This window comes from Canis lupus, chromosome 5 (assembly GCF_011100685.1).
Source record: "Canis lupus familiaris isolate Mischka breed German Shepherd chromosome 5, alternate assembly UU_Cfam_GSD_1.0, whole genome shotgun sequence".
In the NCBI taxonomy this organism is placed as follows: domain Eukaryota; kingdom Metazoa; phylum Chordata; class Mammalia; order Carnivora; family Canidae; genus Canis; species Canis lupus.
In genome coordinates, this window is record NC_049226.1 from 41,552,859 (window position 1) to 41,578,819 (window position 25,961).

At 49.5% G+C, this 25,961-nt stretch overlaps 1 protein-coding gene across 1 annotated transcript; it reads right to left on the reverse strand.

Annotated features, from left to right (window-relative positions):
• Positions 1 to 264: 264 nt before the first annotated feature.
• ALKBH5 (alkB homolog 5, RNA demethylase) lies at positions 265 to 25,931 on the reverse strand. The gene is made up of 4 exons (XM_038537095.1): positions 24,755 to 25,931; positions 15,113 to 15,193; positions 5,201 to 5,356; positions 265 to 4,391 (listed from the first exon to the last, which is right to left on the reverse strand). The coding sequence occupies exons 1-4, from the start codon at positions 25,522 to 25,524 to the stop codon at positions 4,214 to 4,216; spliced, it is 1,185 nt and encodes a 394-aa protein (XP_038393023.1). The 5' UTR covers positions 25,525 to 25,931; the 3' UTR covers positions 265 to 4,213.
• Positions 25,932 to 25,961: the final 30 nt, after the last annotated feature.

Sequence of the window (25,961 nt, forward strand, 5' to 3'; positions counted from 1 at the left end):
AAGGTAGTGTTCAAAACTAAGCACTCCCTGTTTTACATTTTACTATTGTCTGTATGCTTTCGTTCCTTACATCTGGGGTATCTGTGTGGTGGAGACTGCGTACCATATAATGTGCTTCCGTCCACCTCCCTTCACAACACGAGTGTGTTTACACCATGGATTTATTGTTGATTTTCTAGACCGGTGCCATCCAATAGAAACAGAATGGAAACAACATAGGTGATTTCAAATTTGTAAGTAGCCAGATTTAAAACAGGAAACAGGTGAAATTAAAGTGTATTTTATTTAACCCAGTATGTCCAAAATATTGCCATTTCAACATGTAATCAATATAAAGTAACTAATGATATACTTTACATTCTTTTTTCATACTAACTTCAAATTCTGGTGTGTATTTGACACTTAAAGCACATCTCAATTCAAACCAGCCATATTTCAAGTGTTCAACAGCCAAACTGTCCAGTGGCTGCCATATTGGACAGCACAGGTCTAGATTTAAGAAGAAATCAGCAGAGAAAATAATGCGGATTAAATTTAATAGTGCTGAGGCTAAGAGATTTCAATCCAATTAACACAGTTTGCTCTAACGTTGAGAAATCAGTAGGCCTTGTACCAGATTTAATGACAGACTTATTGGGAAGAGAGTAGTGTAGTAGGCTGAAGAGTGACCCCCAAAGATTTCAGATCCTAACCCTTGGAACTGGTACATTTTTTCACCTTGGATGTGATTATTTTTGATCATCCAGGTGGGCCCTAAATCCAATCACTAGTGTCCTAATGAAGGACAGGCAGAAGGGGACTTGGTACGAAACAGAAGAGGCAGCCATGTGGCCATGGAGGCAGAAACCAGAGTTAGAGGGCCACAGTCAAGGAATGCCACCAGGAGCTGTTAGAGGCAAGGGCTGGAGGCTCCAGTAGGAGCATGGTTTGGACCATGATCTCGATTTCAGACCTCCAAACTGAGAAAATACGTTTCTGATGTTTTAGCCACCAAGTTTGTGGTAATCTATTACAGGAGCCCTGGAAAACTTATCAGCAATGGGATGCAGTTCCATTTGCCATATTAAGGTTGAATTACAACCACAGGAAGGCTACAAATAGAAGAATCTATCAAAAAGATCAACAAAAGCATTCTGTGAGGAACACGTGGCTATAAAGATAATAGTGTACTGGGTATTTTATTATTTGTAATTTACGTGCTACACATCTTTTATATCAGCACAATTTAGAATAGCCATGTTGGAGAGAGACCATACCAGGTCGGTCTTGTATCCTCAGCACCCAGCAGAGCCTGGCACATAGTAGGACACTCATATTTTTGGATGAAGGGGACTATGGGCCTCAATCTTCCCCAGCACAATAGGGTCAGAGGAATGGGATGGGCTCCCTAGGAAGGCAGGGCTGGTGTCAGATGTTAGAGCGCCTACCATGTGCAAGACTGGGGTGGGGGCAGTCAAATTCAGGGAGTCAGGTGTGGGACCCCCGCAGGCTTAGTCCAGAGATGGGGTGCCATGGGACTGCTGGGCAGAAACTGAAGCCAATGACAGCAGGATCTATGACGGCCAGAGCCCCTTCCCATAGCCTCTTCTGTCCCTCATTCTTGCAAAGGGCCTCTTTGGGACAAGGAAGAGCCCAGGTGTGACTCTATCACAGCTACTGTAGAGTTCCAGCTCCCCAGCTCTCCACATGAGCCGCCCATTCTATGCCTGAGTCAGGAGCCTGGGCATAGAGTAGGAGGTACCCTCCTCTGCCATGTAATCTAGATGATTTTGAGTAAGTTACTTCCCCTTTCAGCTCCGAGGTCTCCTCTCTGGGACAACCATGGCCCAGTCTACCCCTGCAGGCCCAACCTGCCACAGACCATATGGAGGCTCTGGCCCCCTGCCCTTCACATCCTGTCACCCATTTGCAGGACTGAGCCCCAGCCAGTCACTTGATCCCTCCACATTCTCTCTTCTCCTCTCTTAAATGGGCAGTTAAGTGACTTGTTAGCTTTCCACAGCAAGAATTAGCCAGACTGGTTTGGGCCCTGGAAGTGAATAAGGGAGACAGATTCCAGACCTACGCCGACCCGATCCTGGATAAGAAGGGACTTAAAAACACTCTGGGCCCCAACCCCAGTCCCCACATGCCTGCCTCATGCCTGTATCCATATCCCACAACTCTGTAGTACACATCTTGAAAGAAGGAACCAGAAGACTTTTGCTCATTGATGAGACCACAGTGAGGACTCGGCCAGAGTATAGGAGGAACTAAAGAATAACTGAGAAGAACTCAAAACCACTTGCCTATCTTTTACAAAGGCCAGGCTCTCCCCCTGCCTTTGCTCACCCTGTCCCTCCTTTGCTGGCATACAGTATATCTCATCAAACCCAGGGGGAAGGGCTTCAAAACTCAGCAGGTTGTGATCTTGGCTCCTGGACACATGGCCCATCCTCCTGAGAGTGGGAGAGTTCACCTTCTGCCGTCTGCCCTATTCTCTCCCATGAGGACTTCCCTGGTGGGCAATGAACTCTGGCCTCCCCAGCCTGGGTTCAAAGTTAAGAAGAAAATAAGGGGATTAAGGAAGCACCAAAGGCAAATCCTCTCTTATAACAGTATCAGACAACTGTTTCAAAATATATTAGATTTGGTTTTTATTGTAGAGCACACATATCAGGGCAAAGTGCTGCACACACAACTACAAATCATTTTTGGGAAAAAAGCTGTAAAAAAAATAAAACTGCAACTGCTTTAGTTACGCAGTCCCGACTTGAATCCACGCTGGCAAAGGAGTTCTGGCCCCTGAGAGGGACTTCTTGACGGCTGCCCCAGATTTCTGCAGCCTCAGGCCTGGGCCTCTGTGAGTCAAGGCCCCCCTGGGGTGGTGGCAGCCCGGAGACTGGGAGGGCTTCTGCTCTCAGCAGGCCTAGGTCTCGGCCATGGCAGGCAATGAAACATTCCTAATTAATCTAGATCAATACCTTGCAACCTTTGAGGATCTGAGTAGGTGGAAACTGCCAAAGACTTTATTATCTTTTTCCTTTTATTTCTTAAAAGCCCCTTCCCCAACTCCCACGCCCCTGAGGCAGAGAAGGCGCCAACCCAGTCTGCAGACCTGAGCTCTGGCCTTGGTTGAATGCATGCTACAGGCAGACAGAGGGGGTGGGCAGTTGCCTTCCTATGGGGATGACATGGAGAGAAGGCCCAAGCTGGCCAATGTAGGAGGAAAGAAAGGGTTAGGAAAAAGCCAAGAGACCAAAGGAAAAAATAAAAACTCAAAAACAAAAGAAAACAAAAACCCTACCACACACCACAACAATTTTCCATACCCCAAATGCTAGACTTGGAAGGACACCCGTCCCTCTAGCTAGAAACAATTCCTAAAACTGCCCCAACATGGCAAGTCTAACTGTTTCGTACAATCACACGCATATGCATGAAAGGAGCAACGCAGCAAAGAGGCGTGCTCTTGGCAAGAAAGGTCAAGACCACTGTAGCCAGCCCCGCGGCAGCCCAAGGACCTGTGGGCAGAGCAGGCCAATGGGCGTGGAGGAAGCCTGGGGGCTTGGCCAATAGCTTTGGGGTGGCAGAGGACTGTTTCAACCCCACCCAGTCATCCTGAACAACTCTGCTGCAGGAGAAAGAGGGTGTTTGCATGAACTTCCAGGGCCTGGAGAGCGGGTGAGAAGTGGGAAGACAGAAGGCCTCCTGCAGAACCAGCAAGGAGCACAAACGAGACCTCAACCCAGACATTGGGGGGTGGGGGGGGTGGGGCTGAAGACTGAACTTCATTTACAACACTGAAAAGATTTACATTTAAAGCAAAACAAGAATTTTCTTAACCAAAATATTTTGTTGCTTTTAAATAAACCCAGCCTGACACAGCCCCACTTGAGGACAGCTGCCCCCCACACCTCTACTGGCCACTCTGGTGTGAGCTTCTGTCCCCTACAGATGCCAATAGCCTTTCCATTTTGGAGGAAAACCAAGAACATGAGAATCAGGTCCCAGCCAATTCTGTTCTTCAGCCTCAACAGGCAACAAACCCAAGGAAAAAATGTAAGGATAAAAAAAAAACCAAAACCAAAACAAAGACAAAACAAAACAAAAAAACAAAAAAACAAAACAAAACTAAAAACAAAAAATAAAAACAAAAACCAAAAAAACTGAACACAAGGAGGGGGCAGCTATGTGAGGATGAGCCAGAGTTCCCAGGAGGGCACGGCATGCCTCAGTGCCTGCGCATCTTCACCTTTCGGGCAGGGCTGCCTGCCGCCTCTGAGCAGTCCTCCCCAGACTCATAGGACTTGCGCCAGTAGTTCTCAGAGCTGAAGCTACTCCTCCGACGGTGTGTGGGCAGCAACACGGAGCGCCGGTTCTCTTCCTTGTCCATTTCCAGGATCCGAGGCCTGCGAGGGAAGGGGTAGGTGGAAGCATCTGGGTCAGACCCTCACCATCTTGGTGATTGCGTACTTCAGCTTGGGGGTTCTCCAGGAAGGGCAGCAATGGCAGGAACACACATCATCTTTTTGCCCACGGAGGGCAGTGGCCTTGCTCAGTCTCTGAAACACTTCCCAATTAACCCTGTGGGATATGCTTAGCTGTGGGATGTGCCTAGCTGAGTCTAGTACCCCAGGACATAGCCAAGGCTGCCCTATCACAGTCTCTAGACTTTGTTCGGTCCTCCTGTCACCTCCGCCCACCCTTGCTCTGCTCACCAACTCCACTAGCCCCTGAAAGCAGCACCCTCTTGCAGCCTCAGGGTTTCAACCCAGTACCTCCTGCCTAGACAGGCATTCACGCATAGCTTCCTCATCCTTGTTGTCCCAGCTTAAACATGTCCCCAGAACCCTTCCCCTACCCTTCTGAAATGGGTCCCTGCTCTGCTGTCTTCGTCCCGAGCTTCCTTAACATTTAAGTATAACCCACAAGAGTGTTTGTCCAGGTGGACAGAGAAGGAAGTCGTGGGAGGCCCACAATGCATTCCCCCCTTGTCAGAATCTTGGCCCAATCCTTGCTCTCTGGGGGTATAGGCAGTTGGTCCTGGGTTAGGTGGGAATGCCACCAATGCCACTGACCTGGAAGCAGACATAAAGCTTGGAAAAGTAGGTAACCAAGGCTCCTAACCACCCACACCAGGGACCCCCCCGCCAACCCATTTCACTCCACAGCCAGGCCATTTGTTGCTGTCCTTTGTTGAGAGTCCTAAGCTGAGTACCTGTGGGCAGCATCAGGGTCTGCCTTGCGATGGGACCGCTTGGGTTTCAGAGCAGGGTCCCTGTTGTTTCCCGAGAGACGATCTGAAGCATAGCTGGGTGGTAACACAGAGCTGCTCAGGGACTTTGTTTCCAACCGGGGTGCATCTAATCTCGTCCTGCAAAGCAAAGACGCATGGGGGTCACCAATGGGCCTGTGGGGAGGGTGTGGGCCCCATCAGACCAATTCTCTCTCTGGGCCAGAGAGAGGAGGACCAGCAGTCTCTGTTCTATGCCTCAGTCTCCTCATGGTTCAACTAGGTCTGGCTGACTTGCAAAGATCCTCCTTCTTAAGGTCAGGCTTAGGAGTAGGAACACAAACACTTCTGTTGAGACGTCTAATGATAGAGACCTGCTGCACCACGGGAAACATCCAGGGCTCTCTCAACTGGACTCACCCTACTCAGGCCCAGAAGCTCTCCAGGGGCTTCTACTCCACCTGCAAGAGTACTGAGGGCCCCCAAATACTCCCCAGCAGATGCCTTCATTCTTCCTGAAATAGCAAGACAGGAACGAAGGTTCCTCTGGCCCAGGCCTACAAAAGGGAAAGAAGACTCCCTACTCTATCATATAGGAACGCTAAGGTTGTGGCAGAGCCAGAAAGCCCAGGCCTAACTCAACACTGACACTTGGCTCTGATCCAACCACAGGCACCTGGCAACTTATGCTGGTTACAGGATGCTGACCAAGTCAAGGTAAAATCCCCACCTAGCACACTAGCTGTGAGTTTTAAGGAACACACTGCCCAGTAAAGGGAAAACATGCAAGTATGGATGGGGGAAACAGAGAAAGTGAACAAGGAGGTGGTCCAGGGCAGTGATAGGAGTCCTTTATGAAGCCAGGCCTGGAGGAAGCTAGCCTGGGAAACCTCAAAGACGCCCTGAGACTTCTTGTGTAATTTTGAGAAGGCTAGCAAGTCAGGCTGGTGGCATCAAGGAGCAGGAGAGAAGTCTGGGATGGAGAGTTATGGGGACACATCTGGCAGAAGGTGCCCATAGGCAACTGTGCAAAAAATAGTCACTTGGTTCTGAGAAAGGTGCTGTAGTCAGAGCAGAGCATCCTCACAAGAACACTTCAGGGAAGACAGCGGGAGGGAAATCCGAGAGCTGCCCTGGATTAAGCCACATGGTGTTCTTGGTAACAACTGCATCCAAACCTCACAGGTTTCTCTACCTACCCCCAGTTGAGGTGCTATAAAGAAATGAGGAAAACTAGGTTGGAAAGGTGGTAAGTCAGAGGTCCTAGAAGTCATGGGGGAAAGGTTTAAGCTCGGGTAAGACTCTAAGCCTGACAAGCAGGAACCACAGGGCTCTGACCCTGAGCAGGGGTCTTTCTCCTAAAGCCAGCAGATGGCACCTTCTAGCTGAGAACCGATGTTTGAACACCCTCCAGCCCAAAGTGGTGCATAGACCAGCACTACTGCGACTTTTCCCTGCACTTGTCCCTGCTTGTTTGCTTTGGCCCCATGGACAGGAAAGCCAGAGTAGTCAGCTAACCTGCCTGGCCCACCAGTCTCTGCCTCTACTCTCGGCACTCCAGGCTCAGGAAAGTAGGACCAACCTAGCAGAAAAAAGGAAGAGGATCAAGCCCTAATGGTGCCACTTAGAATCCAGGCTAGTTGCCATCCCTTTTTGGGCCTACTTCTCCATCTAAGCAAAGAAGGGAGAAAGTGGCTGGCCCTAGGGTCTCTTTCAGTTCTAAGGGTCTAGAAATCAAGTGGCCTCTTTTAAGCCATGATTCTTTTTTTCCTTTAATGATTCATTTGAGAGAAAGAATGATCATAAGTGGGGCAAGGGCAGTGGAGAGGAGAAGGGGGGACAAGGAAGGGGGGAGGGAAGGGGGGAGGGAAGGAGGGAAGGAGGGAGGGAGGGAAGAAGGGAAAGAGGGAAGGAAGAGGGAAGGAGGAAGGGAAGAGGGAAGGAGGGAAGAAGGGAGGGAGGGAGGGAATATCTCAAGTAGACTCTGTGCTGAGCCTGAAGCCAGATGCCGGGCTTGATCCCACAACCAGAAGATCATGACCTGAACTGATACTGATACCAAGAGTCAGACACTTAAATGACCATGTCGCCTAGGGCCCCTCAAGGCTAGAATTCTAGAGAAGGATAACAGGAAGAGGTGGTGTGAGGAAACACCCAAACACAAGGGTGGGGATTAGAAATCACTGGAGCCCCAAGGACCTCCTCTTCTTTACCAAGCTAGGCCTCATCCCTCCCCCCCCCCCCCCCACCTCCCCGCAACCCTTTCTGGCTGAGAGGTCCAAGTGGCAGAGATCAGAGTAAGACATTAGCCATTAAGCTTGGCTTAAAGGCCTCCAAAGGTATCAAGCTTTATGTAGGGAAGTCCCCTCTCTGGCACGGTGGAGCTAACTCCAATGCTAAGCCCCCACAAATACCAGGAGCAGGTGAGGTAGCTCAGGGCAGGAAAACCACTGAAGGATGAAAAAGCCTCAGTGAAGCCCTGGTGGGCAGGGCTCTGCTCCCTGCAATTGTTTCCTCAGGTGACTGACAGATGGTGAGAAAATGAAGAGCAGAGTCACCAAGGGGAGAGCCTGGCCCACACACCTCTGGGGCTAGAAAACACTGAGCACATCCTGCCACAGAGGCAGAACCGGCAGACACTGATGATCCCTGGAGGGGCCCCTGCCCTTCTTGAGCTGCCTTCTTGGGAGGCCAGTCTGGGCAGGCAGGGGCAGTGGTGGCAAACCCCCACCATGGACGCAGGGCCACTGGAGAGGCTAGGGAGACGGGGGGACGAGCTGAGACTAGACAGGCCAAGGACATGGACTGGCTCTACTTCTAACTGCCTGAGGGAGGCAAAAGGTGTTGTTCCTTACACGTGACAGTACCACTGCCTTCAGGAGGCAGCCCTCCAAGAAGGGATGATCGGAGGTGGCCCTACCAAAAACCCTGCCTTCGGTACGCACTTTGGGGATAGTATAAGCTCTGGGGGCTCAAAAAGTGCTCCTGACACATCCTCTGGGGTTGTTAAAAGTACATCTCAGAGGTGCCTGAGTGGTTCAGTCTGTTAAGTATCTTCCTTTAGCTTAGGTTGTGATCCCAGGGTCCTGGGATGGAGGCCTGCATCAGGCTCCCAGCTTCACAGGAAGTCTGTTTCTCCCTGCCTCTGCCTCCTCCTCTCTCTGCCTCAAATGAATAAATAAAATCTTAAAAAAAAAAAAAAAAAAGAGAGAGAGAGAGAGAGAGAGAAAGAGAAGAAAAGAAAGTACATCTCAGAACAGCTGGAGAAGTTCCTGCCTCCCACCACTTCCAAAAAGCTACCATGCTGCAGGAAGCCAGGCTAGAGCCAAGATCCCAAACCCAGTGCCCACTGGCTGCTTAATTTCTGAGAACACCCCACCTTAAAAGCCAGCTAACTTCCAAGAAGCATACTAGGCCCCCTCAGGGTTCAGCAAACAGATCCACAACCTTGAAGTCAGGAAGTTCTACCAGTAAGGGCTGGGTCCGGGCCTCCTCAGGTGGCAAGAGAAAAGGAGACCTGCCTTACAGATCTGAGTCAACATCAAGGGTGGTTACAGCAAGGCACTCCAGGTATGGAAGGTCACCCAGAGTGTCAAGACAGCTCCCAGGACAAAGCAGGCATTAGACACAGGTACTGGGGAAGGCTAAACAAAGGGAAGATGACTTAGCATTAATATTAACGCATTAACATGTGACCTGAGGGGCAAGGGAGGGAGGTGACTGTCCCAGGAGGTCTCCTCACATTCCTTTCTCGCTCACTGAATCCTCTAGAGAAGCTGCTGAGGAGGATTATTCCACTGTAAGGATGGGAAGCAATACTAAATCAGAGAGCAAGTCACTGGCCTAAGACCCACAGCTACGGTCCAGGGATGGCCTCTGGAGCCAGGCGGACTCTCGGTCTTACAACAAAGCAGACTGCGGTCCAGGCAGACCAGGAACCAGTCTGCCCCTCAGGCCAATCATACTCAACTTCTGGCTCCACCCTCATACCAAGCACCTTTGTGCTTACAAAGCCCGGCTTTCCCAATGGAGCAAAGAGGCAGTGTGGCAGGCCTGCCTGAGCACCCCCTTGTCTACTGAGTGACCTCGGCTCTAGGTCTAAGCTCTAGGACCTGAGTATCAGATTCCCACAAAGCCCAGAACTGTACCGTTGTTTCTCCTGCAATAGTACCCCCCGCCCCCCACCCCCGACACCACTCCCCATCTTCTACCAAAATCCCTCCAACATCACACCTCGCTCCCTGAAAGACAGTTCTTCTACATCGGTCTCTGGAGAGCCTAAACAGCATGTGAGGGATATAACCCAAAGAGAGGGCACCTCAAACCCATGGTCCTAGCAGAATTTCCAGCAAGACCTCCAAATTCAGACCTACAAGATAACCAGGCCCCAAAGACCTATCCAGATCATTCCACCTGATTACCAACATGTCATACCACATACCTGTAAGCCAGAGCTCCAGAGGACAGACCGCAGGGCCCGCATCATGGGTACCCAGGAAACCCCTGTACAGGCCTGATAAGGTACTGATCTCCACAACACCAGGGGGCCAGACAACACACTTGCTTTCCCCAGACTGGGCCAATGAACAACGAATCTCCAGGTTTCTCTTTCCTCCCACTCGCTGTGTTTCTGCTGCTCACACCACCTTACACCTCGACTGGACACAACCTTCCTCATCCGCTACTCCCAACTCATCAAATTCAGAGAGAAAATATGGTGAGGAAGGGGTTAGGAGAAGCACATAGCATTCTTGAATTTAACCACCCCTAGTACCACTACTACCCCAATTTACAGGTGAGAACACAGGACTCAGATAACCAACTTGTATTCAGTGAAGAATGGGCAGAGCCAGGCTGGGAGCCTAAGCCAGTTTCATTCCCAGGTGACCTCACTGCTCTCCCATTCCTCATGCAGGGTATATGCACATGGACGCACACACTCACTGGACCAAGAAACAAAGGTGAGCTAACCTTTGGCCCAGGGGATGAGAATCATGGAGACAAGCAAGGGCACCAGTCTTGGCAGGGCAGCGTCTCAGGCCAAGTCAGGGAAACCAAGAGCTGGCCACTAACCCCTGGAGGAATGAAGCCCAGAATGTACCCTTCACTCATACACACAGAGCCTCACACTTGGGCTACTCTGCTTTCAGGAACAGTCTCCCCCGACCCTGGAATTCCTTGGGTCTGAAGGACCAAATAAGCCATTTAGCTCAGCCTCCTACAGTCTCTCTCATGCAAATCCCTCTCACCCCACTGCTTCCAGGTATACATCAGCCTTGGTTAACATTTCGCAAAGGAACCTCTAGCTGCTCTTCCCAGCTTCAACCCACTGAGCTGAGCTCACTTAACCAAAAGCAAAGACGTGCAGGCTGTTAACACTGCCTTGAGCCACTTTATCTGATTAAATGAAGAGATTAACCATGCAGGAAGACAAATCTTGTAGGCAGACCTAAGGCATCCCTGGGTGCCTCCTGAAAAAACAAGGGACTGGGTGGCCTGGCTACCAACCGAAGGCCCTGGAGGCCCACAAGCCATTTCCTGATGATCAAGTGTTGATCTACAACCTCCTTCCCATACCTCCCCTCAACTACGGAGATCCTCTATACTTTGCGCTTTCCAGCCTTTGAACTTACCGGTTTTTAGTTTGTTTTTAAGAATTTTTAAGAATTTTTGAAAGATTGTGTGCACATATGAAAGAGAGAATGAGCACATGGAGGAGCAGAGAGAAGCAGATTCCCCACTGAGCAGGGAGTCAGACACAGGGCTCGATCCCAGGATCCCAGGACCATGACCTGAGCCAAAGGCAGACATTTAAACTGACTGAGCCACCCTGTCGCCCTGAGCTTACCATTTCTGCCTGGCTAGCAAGGTCTAGCTCAGGAGCTAGATCCACCAATCCCTGTCCCAACCCACGCCCCCTCCCCCCCACCATGCCCCACCAAGATAGATTTTTAAATTTTTGTTTGTTGTTGTTGTTTGGTGGGCCCCAGTAAATATACTTTGTTCTTTTTTTTTCTGTTTTGTTTAAATATTTATTTATTCATGAGAGACAGAGAGGCAGAGAGACAGGCAGAGGGAGGAGAAGCAGGCTCCATAGAGGAGCCCGACACAGGACTCAATCCTGGAACTCCAGGATCACATCCTGAGCCGAAGGCAGATGCTCAACCAACCGCTAAACCACCCGGGCATCCGTACTTTATCCTTTTACTCTGCTTGTGTTGGCTGGCATCTTGCATGTCAGTACTATTACATACCAGCAGAGCTAGGATCAAGATCTTACTCAGCCATTTACTGGTTGTGGCCCCAAAGAGACTCTAACACTAAGCTGCAGCCTCATTCAATGGGAACCCTCAGGTGGTCACTCCCAGCCTCCTAGTCCTCCCTGTGAGAAACAATGGTACCAGTCACATGAAAACTCAGCACCAACTACATTCAAGGGTGCCGCATCTTGTTGAATCAAAAAGCACTTGGTGGCCACCTACCCATTTCTCCCCATGAGGCACTTAAAAGCACTGTCCCAGCTCTGACTGACCTGGGTGCCCTAGACCCTTCCCCAACAACCTGTGTAATTTTTACTCAAACTTGAGAAGGCAGGACTGGCTCCATCCCCTCTGCCTATGAGGAGTAAAGGGCCAGGCTCAATGCCTAGATTCTACCCATCTAGGATGCGGCCTCACCAGCAAGTCAGTCAAGTACTCGTCAAGGCTACATCCTTGATGTCTGGGGAGTGCTCCCTTTTTCATCCTGTCACCAGCTTGTCCTTTTCTTTTTCTTTTTTTTTTTTTTTAAGCTTGTCCTTTTCCAAGATAAGCCCATACAGCTACTGTGGAGCTGTTCCTCATTTGCCTGCATTGTCCTCCTCATCTGGGCTGGGCCTACATGAAGAGCAACCTCATCCCCGCCCCCATAGAATGCAGAGTTGGAAATTCACAATACCAAGTATGGGCTATAACTGTCTAAAGGGGGAGGGGGTACACTGACAGGGCTATAGGCACATGTTGATGCTTCATGCATGTCGGAACAGTTAACACCTGAGCCCCGAAGGATGGCTAGGTCAACCAGTTTCCACTGCATATGTGGGTCATCTGCAGGGTAGGATGTGCAGAATAAGATGAACATGTTAGATACAAAAACATTCCCATCAGAGGCCACATTGCTCCAAGGGCCCAGGATACAAGTCCATGGACCACACCAGGAGTTCTAAGTACTTTAGTATGAGGAGTACCAGACAATAAGAAAACTCTAAAGAAATGAGGCTGGATGGACAGGCAAAGCCCAACAAGGAGCCTGGCTTTTATCCTGGGCCTCTCATCTGGTCCCCTGAATTGTCTCCCTACAGCTGGGCAATATTCTAGCTCAGCTGACCTGGGGCAGCAGAGGCCATCTTTCCACTCCTCCCCAGCCCCCTCATATCAAAGCTCTGTGCTTCTGTTCTCTCTAGCCCAGTCTGTGACTGGCTCCTGGGCCCATTTGAGTCAAAGGGTCAAAGGGCATCAGTAACCCACCAATGATCATTCTCCAAGGTCAGACCACTGTCCAGGGGCCCAGCTGGCCAAAAGGCTTCAGGGGGACCTGGTTAACAGTATAGGCTCCTAACTCCACTGAGAAGCATCCAAGTCAGCCAGCCTGGGTAGTAAGGGAGCCACTATTCAAGAGGGAGGAAATGGAAGAATGACCTGACACTCCAGCTCTGGCCACTTCATTTGCACGTCCAGTGAAGACTTCCCTAGGAGAAGTTATTGTGGGAGGCTTGGGGGGGGGGGGGGGGGGGGGACGGACACCTGGGAGGTTGCTACTCTGGTTTTACATCACTCTGGGAGTTCCTCTTCAAGTTCCTAGCCTAAGTGGGCCATTTGGTCCTGGCTGCAGCTGGAAGTGCTAGTACAGCCCGGGAAGAAATGACTGGGGAAAAGAGGCCAAAAGGGAGCTACAGTCTGGGTTCCATCACTTCCGTATTCTGGGTTTTGGCCTGTGCTGGAAACCACAGGAAAAGAAAGTAGAAAAGCAGATAAAAACCCTTCTTCTGAGGAATTCTGAGAATATTCTTAGGCTAGAGGGCAAGATGCTGCCAGTTCCTAAACAGACCCATGTCTGCAGCTCCTAGATGTGCCTGGTGCTCTCTCTACCTGGCCCCCAGGATGGTTGTTCAGACCTCTACCATTCCCATTCTACATATGGTACAACAGAGACTCTGAGTTTTGACTTGACAAAGTGGTAGAGCCATACCAAAGAGACTTCATCCACCACAATATTTTGGAGTTCTGGCCCCCAAAGGTCAAGATACTCAAGTTACAGACTAAAATTTAAAAAACGGAAGCCAAAAAGTAAGGACATACTTTAAAAAAAAGGGGGGGGGGGGAAGAGAACTCCAAATGGCCAAAGCTAGAATTACTGGAGCATAAAAGAAATACCCATAAATCCATACTGATATAAGTAAACAAAGAAGTAAAGAAATAAATGAAGGCAGGAACAAAATCTCTTCACAGAAGAATTCCAAATAACTTGGGCGGGGAGCCCCCGTTCAGGGAGGTGGCGCTAACTCCCCCACTCCTTATGCGTGGGCTGCACACAACTTCCCTCCTCAGATAAGGGAAACGGTGACTTTAGAGTATAGAAAACCAGTGAACGCAACCTCAACCAGGTGTTCAAGGTCAACATCAGCAGTGAGAAGTCCTATGTGCCCTGGATGTGACCAAAGAGAAGGTAGCCTCACCTCTGTCGTCTTCCTCCCCCAAACCCCTATCAAACCACGAGAAAAATGCCTCATTCCAAGGGAGAGATATTCTACAAAATACCTGACCAGTCAGGGTCATCATGAATAAAGCAAGTCTGAGAAACTATTACAGCCAAGAGGAACCTAAGGTAACATGATGACTAAACGTAATGTGGGGTCCTGGAACAGACAAAGTATGTTAGGAAGAGACTAAGGAAATCCAAATAAAATCGAGACTTCATTTAACGATAACATATCAATTATTACTTTCTTGACTGTAACAAACACATCTCACTAGTATAAAACGTTAACAATAGGGAAAGTGGTATGTGGGGTAAATCAGAGACTATACTATTTTCACAATTTTAAATCTAAAGCTATCTTAAAAAAATAACATTTTGTTTTGTTTTTCTAATTTAAATAAAGACGGCAAGCTATAGGATACCATGTTCCAGTGCAGGGGGGCGGGGGTTGGTCCAGGCACTGGTTCTGCTCTCCCCAGTGAGGTCTATACAACCCTGGACAATCATCTAGCCTCTTGGGGCTCTACTCTAAACACAGGCTTGTCTTCACCCAGCACCTGTTTGGCTCAGTCCATTCACCCCACAAGCAGAAAACCAGAAGTGCTAAAGGGGCTAGGTCTGGTGATGTTGGTCGGTACATCCCTGACTCCCTCGCCAGAAAGGAGACAGCAACAAGCTATGCAACTATTAAACACTGCAGCCTAACCTCCCACCTTCCTTTCCTCTTCTCACTCCCTGCTCCTCCCAGAAGTGAAAACCCAGGCATTTTTAAAGCAGGCTGCTAAAGCGCAGTCTAAAAATAATCACCAAGAGCACATGTGACAAATCAGAACGAAGAAGATGGAGAAAGAAAGAGGGGGAGGGGTGGTCTGGAAAAGGGGTCCCCAAATCTTCTCTCAAGACTGTATGCAAGAACACTAGGAACATGTGCTTCTGCTCAGCCCCAACTCCCTAGTTAAAGTCACAGAACTTAATTTTCCAATGAAGACAAAATAGCTTTTTCCTCAAAGAATTAAAATAAAAAAGTATGAGACCTGATAGCCTTTTCCTCTCCCCAGGCTTCATGCTGCTATGCTATTGATACAGAGGAGCCAAGTTCTAAGGGAATCCAGCCCTACATCTCCAGACAGGCCTGCAGGTGCCAGACACCGGGGCACTTACTTCCTGAGGATGATGACCGCTCTGCGCTCCTTGATGTCCTGAGGCCGTATGCAGTGAGTGATTTCATCAGCAGCATATCCACTGAAAATAAACACAGAGCATATGAGCTTGGAAAGGGAACAGACAACCAACGTTCCTACGGGGTGAAGAGACAGAAATATCGTCCAGGTCTTATGGCTACCTCTGCCTTGTTATTTTGAGAGGTTCAAGGGTCTACATGGAAAGGGAAATCACCTGTTAAGTTCTAGGATGCGCCAATCAAGAAAAAAATCTAGGATGAGGCAAAGGCAGGCTTGAAGACAGAAACCACAGCAGGAGTCTCCCCACACCAGCCAGAAGCCCTTCTTGTCAAGGGCACCCCAAGAAGGTATACCTTTAGTCACTCTACAGGCAGTTAGAGCGACTCAGGCCAGACCCTGGTAAGAAGACAAGAACTGCATCTCCTCTTCTTCCCTCCCTGGCCCCCACCCTTCAACACAAAGAGGAAGCCAAGGCAGACACAGACAGCCCTGAGTCACCAGAGAGAACTAAGGCTGCAATGTTCAAAAAGAGAATTTGTCTACTTGAAAACAAGCTTTCAAAAATCTCCACTTGGGGGGATCCAAAATCTTGAAGACAGCTGTGTTTGGGATATTTTAAGAATTCCCATCACACTCAAATATCTATTTATTTTCATCAAGTTACATGATTTTAAAAACTGCTTAGACCAATGAACGTGGGTAGATGACTGTCCTCTTCACAGCTAACATCTTTTGGATTTGAAACTCTGGAAGCAAACTCAGCATCCTGAGCCTCCTCACATGCCCTCACCAAGGAGCATGGCACCTAAGAGGCACTCATACCCCAAGTTCCTCCACAGAGCTGAGGCAGCTCTACACAGCCATTCACATGCTCAGCCACAGGTGTAGTGGGAGGTGGAAACACCTCAGCCTTATCTTGCTCAGCTTCCCCCTGACCACCCTGGACCACAAATCTTCTTCTCCATGGCTACTAATCAGCTCCCCTCTCAAGAGCAGCTATAAAGACACCCATATAACTGTTAGAAACAAGGCAGGCCTGGGAAAAACTCCTCTAAATGGCTAGGCTGCTCCAATATGGAGAAGAACTAGAAGTAAAACAAAATATAAGAAGTCCAAGAGGGAAATCCCTTCTGATTTGAGGGAGACACAGAACCTTTAAAGATTTCCCCTCCAAGCTGCTCCTAGACCAGATGTTTTGTTTTCTCTGTGAACATCACTCCTAGAAGAGACTATGAACAAATATCCACAGTCAAATCAGTTTGGAACATGTTGAAGAGTTTATTTTATTTTTTTAAAGATTTTATTTATTTATTCATGAGAGACACAGAGAGAGCTAGAGGCAGAGACACATGCAGAGGGAGAAGCAGGCTCCATGCAGGGAGCCCGACGTGGGACTCGATCCCAGGTCTCCAGGATCACACCCCAGGCTGCAGGCGGCACTAAACCACTGTGCCACCGGGGCTGCCCCATGTTGAAGAGTTTTAAAAAATTTTTTAAAAAGCATGACTACATTAAGAGATCTGGGAATTATTACAGCAGAAGAATCTGCTGACTGTTCAACTGAGCACTGACCAAAGAACCTTCTCTCAAATAACACCTATTAATACCTGTAAGCCTACAGTGAGAAATGTCACACTGAGATAGAAATGGAGAGACCTGGGAAGCCCTGGTAGCTCAGCGGTTTAGCACCGCCTTTGGCCCAGGGCATAATCCTAGAGTCCTAGGATCGAGTCCCACGTCGGGCTCCCTGCATGGAGCCTGCTTCTCCCTCTGCCTGTGTGTCTCTGCCTCTGTCTCTCATGAATAAATAAATATTAAAAAAAAAAAAAAAAAGAAGAAGAAATGGAGAGACCGGAGTTAGAATCTGAGTTTTGTCATCTTACTACAGCATTGTGTGACCTTAGTGAGGTCACATGCTGGGCCTACGACTGTTTCTGCATCTGTAATAAGAAGAGCAGTAGAGAGACACCTGGATGGCTCAGTGGTTGAGCATCTGCCTTGGCTCAGGGTGTGATCCTGGTGTCTTGGGATCAAGTTCCGCACTGGGCTCCTTGCAGGGAGCCTGTTTTCCTCTGCCTAGGTCTTTCACGAATAAATAAATAAAACCTTAAAAAAAAAAAAAAAAAAAAGGAACAGCTGTAGGTTTTGGGTGTTCATCATGCTTTACAATTTAGGTATTCTTTTATGACCACAAAGATTTCATATCTTTTTTTTAAAATTTTTATTTATTTATGATAGTCACACACACAGAGAGAGAGAGAGAGAGAGAGAGAGAGAGGCAGAGACACAGGCAGAGGTTGAAGCAGGCTCCACGCACCGGGAGCCCGACGTGGGATTTGATCCCGGGTCTCCAGGATCGCGCCCTGGGCCAAAGGCAGGCGCCAAACCACTGCGCCACCCAGGGATCCCCAAGATTTCATATCTTACTTTGAGAGAGAACATGCATGTGTGTGCACAAGCCAGGGTAGAGGGTCGGGTGGGAAGACACATGGACACATGGGATTAGATGGAGAGAGAGATCTGCACTGAGCACAGAGCCCAATGCAGGGCTCAATCTCATGACCCTGAGATCATGACCTGAGCCGAAATCAAGAGTCAGATGCTTAACCTACTGAGTCACCCAAGCACCTCAATGATAAGATTTTTTTAAACATTTTACTTATTTATTAGAATCAGAGAGAGAGAGAGAGGCAGAGACAAGAGACACAGGCAAAGGGAGAAGCAACTCCATGCAGGGAGCCTGACAAGGGACTCAATCCTGGGCCTCCAGGATCACACCCTGGGCTGAAGGTGGCGCTAAACTGCTAAGCCATCGGAGTGGCCCATAAGATTTTTTAAAAAGGGACACTCTTCTTCCCTTGCAGGCAGAATTAGAGTTCTAGGACTACATGGTTGGTACCCTTGGAACCTGTAGGCCTGTAGTGAAAATTGTTAGATAATGCAGTGTGCCTGGCACAGCACTCCCATTCACTAAGCACATGACACAAGCCAGCCAGCCCTGGACCACTGGGGAGCAAGCTAGAGACTTCGGTTCAGTACCTGCCAAAGAAATGTGATCTGGGTTCCTCTTGCAGGGATCTGCCAGCAGAAAAGACCCCATTCCCAGGGCTAAGAGTTCCAGAGCTTGTTCTAGGCTCTCGTCACTCCACACTGGAGGAATGCAGGTGTGGGGTACAAGACAGTCCTGTATAAACACAGGACACACACACCGCCCCCCCCACCCGCCCCGCAAAGAGCTATGTCCAATTCCCCAAAGGTACTCCAAGGCACATTTCTAAGGCCTGTTGACAAGCATCAATCTGTTTGACATGGTTATAGGCATACTGGGGCCCTCACCACCCATCTTCAACAAGGAACCACATTCCTTAACGCAGAAGGAGCAAACCCAGATAGCTGTCAACCTTAACTGTCCCCACCTCCCAAGGGCTCCAGAATGAATAATAAGCCATGCCAGAATTCTGCAACTGAGCCCTGGCCTCAGAAGAACTAGTGTGGACAGAGAACACACTTGAACTGCTCATTTGCACTGGTCTTCTAGAACTTCCTGTCAGCTGCTACAGAGCCCACTGACCCCTCCTCAGTATCTCAGGTTCCTCTGAGAGCAGGAGGCTCTGAGTCCTGGCCGAGGGAAGCTCTTCTGGCTAAACTTCAGCAGAAAGTATCCAGCAGAGACCACAGAGGATTATTTACTGCTAAGGAACCTACTTACTATAAGGAAAACTGTCTGAAAGTCCAACTCTGCCAGCTTGAAACTTAATATGCCCTGGGTTCAGGCCTTATCCTTGGCATGAAAAATTCCAGTGCCTCCTGCTCTTTGTTTTCACAGGGACGGGAGAAGAGGAAATACTTCATGCTGGTCTGCCTCCTGCTCCCTGCCTGGGCTGAGCCCTTTCAAGCTCCCCCCACCCCATGTAGCAGTGACCAGCATGCTATAAACATTAAGAGCAATAGACCTGGTTCTGTCACCCACTAGCACCCTTACCCTTACAGTGACTAGTTTTTTATTTAACAGACAGACCAAGACAGCACAAGCAGAGGGGGCTGCAGGCAGAGGGAGAAGGAAAAGCAGACGCCCTGCCGAGCAGGGAGCATAACCTAGGACTCGATCCCAGGACCCTGAGGTCATGACCTGAGCAGAAGGCAGATGCTGAACCGACTGAGCCATCCAAGCACCCTGCCTTTACAGTGACTCGAGAGTCTTTCTTCTCCCCAGGGAAGCTTTCCTCAAATCCCCCAGTCTGGGGGATACCATACCTCCTGCCTACCCACATATCTCTCTCTTTTTTTTTTTTTAAGATTTGTTTATTCATGAGAGACACACAGAGAGAGAGACGAGAGAGAGAGGCAGAGACACAGGCAGAGAGAGAAGCAGGCTCCCCGCAGGAAGCCGGACATGGGACTCGATCCCCGATCCTGGGATCATGCACCAAAGGCAGGTGCTAAAACACTGAGCCACCCAGGCATCCCCCCACACCTCTCTACTACTAGGTTTGGCCTTGTGGAGATTGTGTTTTCCCTGTAAGACAAAGTGCTGCAAAGACCTTATTCATCTCTGTGCTCATGAAATCTGTGTTGAGCTCAATTGTTCTGTTGCAAATCCTTCCTCAGAGGATTAGGTGCAGATTAAATGAGCAGTCTGAAAAACTTTTTCTAAAGGACTATGCAGGACTGTACATCTCTCCTCTAAGGACGGTTTTGGGGACAGCTGTAGTCAAGGCACATTCCCAAGACAGTCACCATTCCCGATCTACTGTGCACCCCACCCAGGACAGAACAGAACCAGAGGTAGAGGGACTGGCCAAGATCACCGGGACTGCCTGGCAGCCTCCCTACAACTGCAGTTACCTGTTCTGGGAAGCCCCCAACGAGCCTGCCTCACACTGCTAATGGGCCAACAGGACTAAGAAACTTAGGTTTTGGGGGACAGTAGGCCAGCTATCTGGGCACAGGGGTGGGATTTTGATCTCACATTCATAACCAAACCCAACCTTCTAAAATGACATATGGCCTAACTTTATGAGAAGTCCTGGGACTTTCTAAATACATAAGGAAGGTCAACCTGCTCCAGGTTTCTCTACACATCAAGATATAATTAGAGAGTAGCTAAGCACAGAAAGCAGCTCGTCTCTAGAGACATCTTACCTAAACTTCAAGTATTCAGTAGTGTAAAAGAAATTCAATCTTTGATAACAACTCTATGCCATCAATAGCCCCATTTTTGCAGAGAAAAACTAAGGCCCACAGAGATTAAGTTACTTACCCAAGGTCAAACAGTGGGGACACTGGAACTCTAATCAAACTCTTGATTTCACTATCTATGCTACACAGATTTTTGGTTTTTTGGTTGGGGGACGGGGTAGGCCATAAGGAGTAGAGAGAAAACCACCTGTGTTTTCTGGTGACAAGGTCCCATCTATCCTGAGGGCCTCATTGGCCTCAGGAAAGGACATTCACATACGACCACTTTCAAGGAAGAAGTCCACAAAGGCGAGCACAAACCCAAGAGAGCTAGCACAGTATCTCAGTGATGGCTGCACATCAACTGCCCAGGCGAAAATGGCCAGCCAGCCCTGAAATTTGTATGGCCTATTTATTTTCTCCTTGTTCTGAGCTTCAAGATTAAGACCGCTGTTCACCTGCTAACTTCCTTTCCTTTGCTGCTTCTGCCATCTTGTTAGGCCTGGCAGAACCAAGGCCAGTCAATCTCCTCAGCCCAGAGCTCCTCTTGAGGATGCACAGCCCGGACTTCATCCTGAGGTTCCTCCCCCCTCCTGTGGAACCAGAAGACTGCACACAAGAGATGTGGCCCAGGACCTATGTGCCCTACTTTCCCGACTATTTTAAGCCAGAAAGCTAAATTTTGCTTTCAAACAGCTGAACAAGATCAGCTCTTAGCCCAGAACAGACAGGGGTGCCCACTCCACCCAGTATCGGTTATTACCTAGAAGCTATAGGCTGTGTTCACCTCTGTGTGTCCCACGGCTGGATGGTAACAGTCACTTCCAGATGGGCGGCTAAGGCCTGGGTCTCTGGGCATGTAGCCACCACAACCACAGACCACGTAACAGTGATTAAAAAGTAGCAGCAAGTAAGCAATTAGCCTTGAGGTAATTATTTTAATTAATCCAACTAAAATCTGTTTTAATCTGCCCGTTTACCCTATAGAAAACAGGAGAAGAAATGTGGGAAGAATGGATATGAAGGTAAAGAGATATTTATTTCCTCTAAAGAACAGCATTGAGAGAACCCAACTAGGCTCAACGTGAAAAGGTTACCAACAAAACAAAAACAAGAAAACTGGGGTTGAAAAGAAGTTTAAAGCACTTCAGGAAGGGTCTGTGAGGCCTTGCTCTAAATGCCACATTTGGACATTGCTGAGTCAATGTTTGTCACATGCTAACGTCTACACTGACAACTATTAAATATAAAACCATATTCCTGCCATGTAACCTTGGTCGAATATAGACTCCACTGCCACCAACAACTGAGGAGTCTGATGAGAATTACCAGAACCCCTCCGCACCTGCAGAGAACCACTATTTTCCTCAGCCCCTCTCTTCCAGTATGCAGATTTACAGCTCATCACTTCCAAGCTAGGATACCTACCAGGAAGAGCCCAAGCAGCATTTTAAAGAGAGGCACTACTATAAAAGGCAGGTGTTCACCCACCTGCACACCAAGTAAGCTGAGAGTACCAAGTGAGCAGGTGCTACAAGATTAAAATTAGTGAGAGCATCCAAAATCCTAGAGCAGTGGCTCTCAATTGGGATGATTTTTGAAGCCCCACCCTGTGGTATCTGGCAATATTGAGACATTTTTGGTCATCATGAAGGCTAAACTGCTATTTAGTGAACAGAGACCAGGGATGCTTCTAAACATTCTACAGTGCACAGGACAGCCCTTGCAAAACAAAGAACTGGCCAGCCCAAAATGTCAATAGTACTACCACTATTGAAAAGATCTGATCTAGTGCTTTCCCATTGCATGCCTCACCAGAACCTATATTTCAGGTTGAATCTGGGAACTAAAAACGATTTCCATTAGCCACAAGTCAGCATCTAGCAGGCCCCACCTTACATACACCTCCTCTCTGCTACTGCCACCAAAGCTGCCGTGCTCTCCCTGAGCATTAACTAACTTCTTTTTGCCGCTAACTTATAGTTGCCATTCAAGTTCTACACCTTATTTCCTCCTTAAAAATTCTAATACTAGGGGGGGAATCCCTGGATGGCACAGCGGTTTGGCACCTGCCTTTGGCCCAGGACGTGATCTTGGAGACCCGGGATCGGATCCCACATCGGGCTCGGATCCCACATCAGGCTCCCGGTGCATGGAGCCTGCTTCTCTCTCTGCCTGTGTCTCTGCTTCTCTCTCTCTCTCCCTCTCTCTCTCTCAATGTGTGACTATCATAAATAAATAAAAATTAAAAAAAAAATTCTAATACTACAAAATGGGTCCCCCTCTGCAAAATACTCCTGCAGTTACTTTCCTGGGCTTAGCTTAACTGTGGCTTCCACTAGGCTGTGAACCCCATGAAGGAAAGAGCCGTATTTTAGGCTCCACCAAATCCCTAGCCCCTTCCCCACCCAACAAGAGGGCAAGGGAGTATTAAATGCCAATGTATGAAAGCAAATACCCATTTAAGTGCCTACCCTGTACCGGGCTCTGTATAGACACCAAATCACCACTTTTAGTTCTAATAGGTTTTGGAAGTTGGCATTACCCTCACTTTACAGATGGGAAAGCCAGCTCAGAGAACGCCCACGAGATCCCAAAGCAAATGAGAGCTGAGCTGGATTCAAAGCCTGGGGCAGCACTTTTCAGGACATAGCTGAGCCTCCCACATTAACTCCAAAGCCAAGTCAGAATCCAGGAGTTGGAAGGGACTGGGAAAGCTTTAGGACTTTACTCTTCCAAGGAAAAGATGAAGAAAATTTTCCTGATGATGCAATCCTGTTGCTGATCACTAACAGACCTGCATTTTAAGAACTCGAAACTTCTGCTCTTCAATAGAGGGGTGTGTGTGCGCTGGAGAGGGGAAAAGTCTCAAAGTCACAAACTGCCTCTTATGATCACCCCTACTACACACCCAACCACTATTAGATCTCCTGATGGCAACCTATGACTATGCGGAAATTAATATGCCCTTAAAAAACTAAATAGCCTTTGTGTGAAGTCCTTTTAGCATCAAGAATCCTTCAGTGAAGTCAGACGCCAGACTGCCTTACACAGCAAGCCACTTGTGAGGGTCTGCCCTGGAAATCCCATCTTAAAGGGCTTTGCTAAGACATCAATCTGGGAGCACCACTTAGATATGACAAATTTGGAAGCCCAAATGACAAAGGGGGCACTTGACAGATAAGTGGCTATTTAAGTTTCAAATGTATAAGGAAGCCAAAGTAATACTTCTGCTATCACTGATTTCCCAAACTTCCCCATCAGGAAACCTTGGGATTTCACAAGGCTCTGCTGCCACCCCAGATAGAGAAGCAGGCACAGCTGTTTAACCCAAATGAGATGGATGACCTGCCTCATACTAAGAGGGCTCCAGGGAACTCACTTCTCCCCAGGACCAGGGCCCATAGCACAGACTTCAGAGGTTAAGCTGCTCACAAAAACTCCATGTGTCCTGATCCTGTACTAGAATTCGGTGGTCAACCAACCCGATCTGAACAGCTGTAGTCTAGAGCTCCTAAGAGGTTTTGGGGATTACTGAAGTACAGTGCTAGGTTACTTGTTTTAGGGCTAGAAGGAGACAGCCTCCAGATAAACTTTCTGCTTCGTATAAACAAAGGTGTTCCAGCAGGCAATCTTCCTGGGGGCTAGGGTACGGAGAGCTATTTCTCAGCAGGACCTGGGACCCAAAACAGGCCAACAAGCTAGTTCTGCGGCTGACAGAACTCTGTAGTTCTGCAACTACAAAGTCAAATATCAGGTAAAGAGACTTGCTTTATTTGGTTTCATATAGCACCAGTAACAGGTAACACATTCTTACAAAGGGCCAACAGGCTCTTCTGCAGCCAACAGGGGTTGAATTTTCAGAGTTGGATGCACTCTATTTCTGCCCTAATCACTAATCTGTTCAACTCTAGGGAAGTCACTCCCCATGTTAGGAACAAAGAATGTGTATCTACTACTCTCAAGGACTTTTCTCTGCATTTTCTCTTAAGGAATCCTTAAACGGTTCCTCTGTTTAAAACAACCCAAAATGGCAGAGCTGGAAAGACTTTCAGATAACAGCTCATTTTTTAAAAAAATAACAATTTGGAAACGGAGGCCCAGAAAAGAAAAGGGACTTGCTAAAGTCATACACAGAAAGAGACTGAAAATCTGAGCCTTCTATAAAGATGCCTTTGTATTAATTTTGGCCAAGTCTGTGATCACACCAAACCTGCCCTCAGGATATAAAATTCTAGATTGGTTCCCTGACCACTTCCTACTTTCTTCCCACACATGTTTTAAACACAAACCCCTTTTTCCTCTTCACCCTCCTCTCCCAGAAACCAGAAGAATGGGTCAGAACTGTAAAAGCGCGGGCTCCTATTTGCTGCTGCCTCCTGGGTGAGAGTGAGTAGCTGAGGCAACAGGATGCAGGGCCGCCCCCTCCTCCCAGATGGGTTACCTGAGCACAGTCACGCTTCCTCTGCGCACCGGCAGAGAAAGCACAGGTTCTGACACCCGGATAGGCTTGAACTGGAACTTGCAGCCGAAGCAGAGCGCGGAGTCGCTGAAGAAGGACACGGACACGATGGGGCGCTCGAAGATGTGGATGGGGTCCACGTGAGAAACGATGCAGCCGCCGGGCTGATAGTCGTTGATGACGGCGCTGTTGACGAAACCCTCGGGAATGACGCGGTGCTCCACCAGCTTCTGGATCACCAGCTGATGCACCCACTCGGGGATCTCGTCCACATCGCCCGGCGGGTAGAGGCGCTCCTGGCCAGGCCCGCGCTTCTGCAGCTGGGCGCCATACGTGTAGCCCTCGCCGAAGAAGTACTTGTTGCGCAGCGGGGCCCGGTCCACCGTGTGCTCGTTGTACAGGCCCTTCTCCGCGCGGGACACCACCTCGTCGATGCGGGCCTCGATCTTGGCGCACTCGTCCTGACTGAAAAGGCGCATCTGGCGAATGCCGCTCTTCACCTTGCGCGCCTCCTCCTCCTTCTGCAGCTGCTGCTCCTCATAGTCGCTGCGCTCGGGGTCCGAGTCCTCCTGATACTTGCGCTTGGCCCCGGACACCGGGTAAGGCTCGGCGGCGGCGGCGGCGGCGGCAGCGGCGGCCACGGCGGCGGCGGCGGCCGCCGCTGCCTCCCGGCTGCCCGCCTTATAGTTGTCCCGGGACGTCATGGACTTGAGCTTCTCACGCAGGTCCGTGTAACCGCTGGCGGCCGCCATGGCCCCCGCGACGCTGCTCTAGGGTCCTCCGGGGCGGGAGGGGCGGCCGGGCATGGCTCTCGGAGGACGCGCCCCGGCGCCCCCGGAGGAAAGGGGTTCCTCAGCGCCAGGCCCCCATGCGAGGCCGGAGGACCCGGCGGGGGGCGTCGAGGGGGCGGGCGCGGGGTCGGGCCTCAGGGGCGGTGGGTCATGCAGCGGTGGCGGCAACGGGACTTCCTCCTCCGCCGCCTTCTCCACGTCCCAGAGAGCAAGGGCGCCGGCAGCGCCTCATGCCGCGGAGGGCCGCTGCGGAGGTCCGACCCGACTCCCAGCCAGACCCTCGGACGCCCGGCCCAGCCCGCACTTTAAAGCGCTCCTCACGACGTCACGGGCCGTCCGCCCGACGTCCGCCAGCGCCGCTCCTCAGCGGGCTCCTCAGCGCGCACGCGCAACGCCGC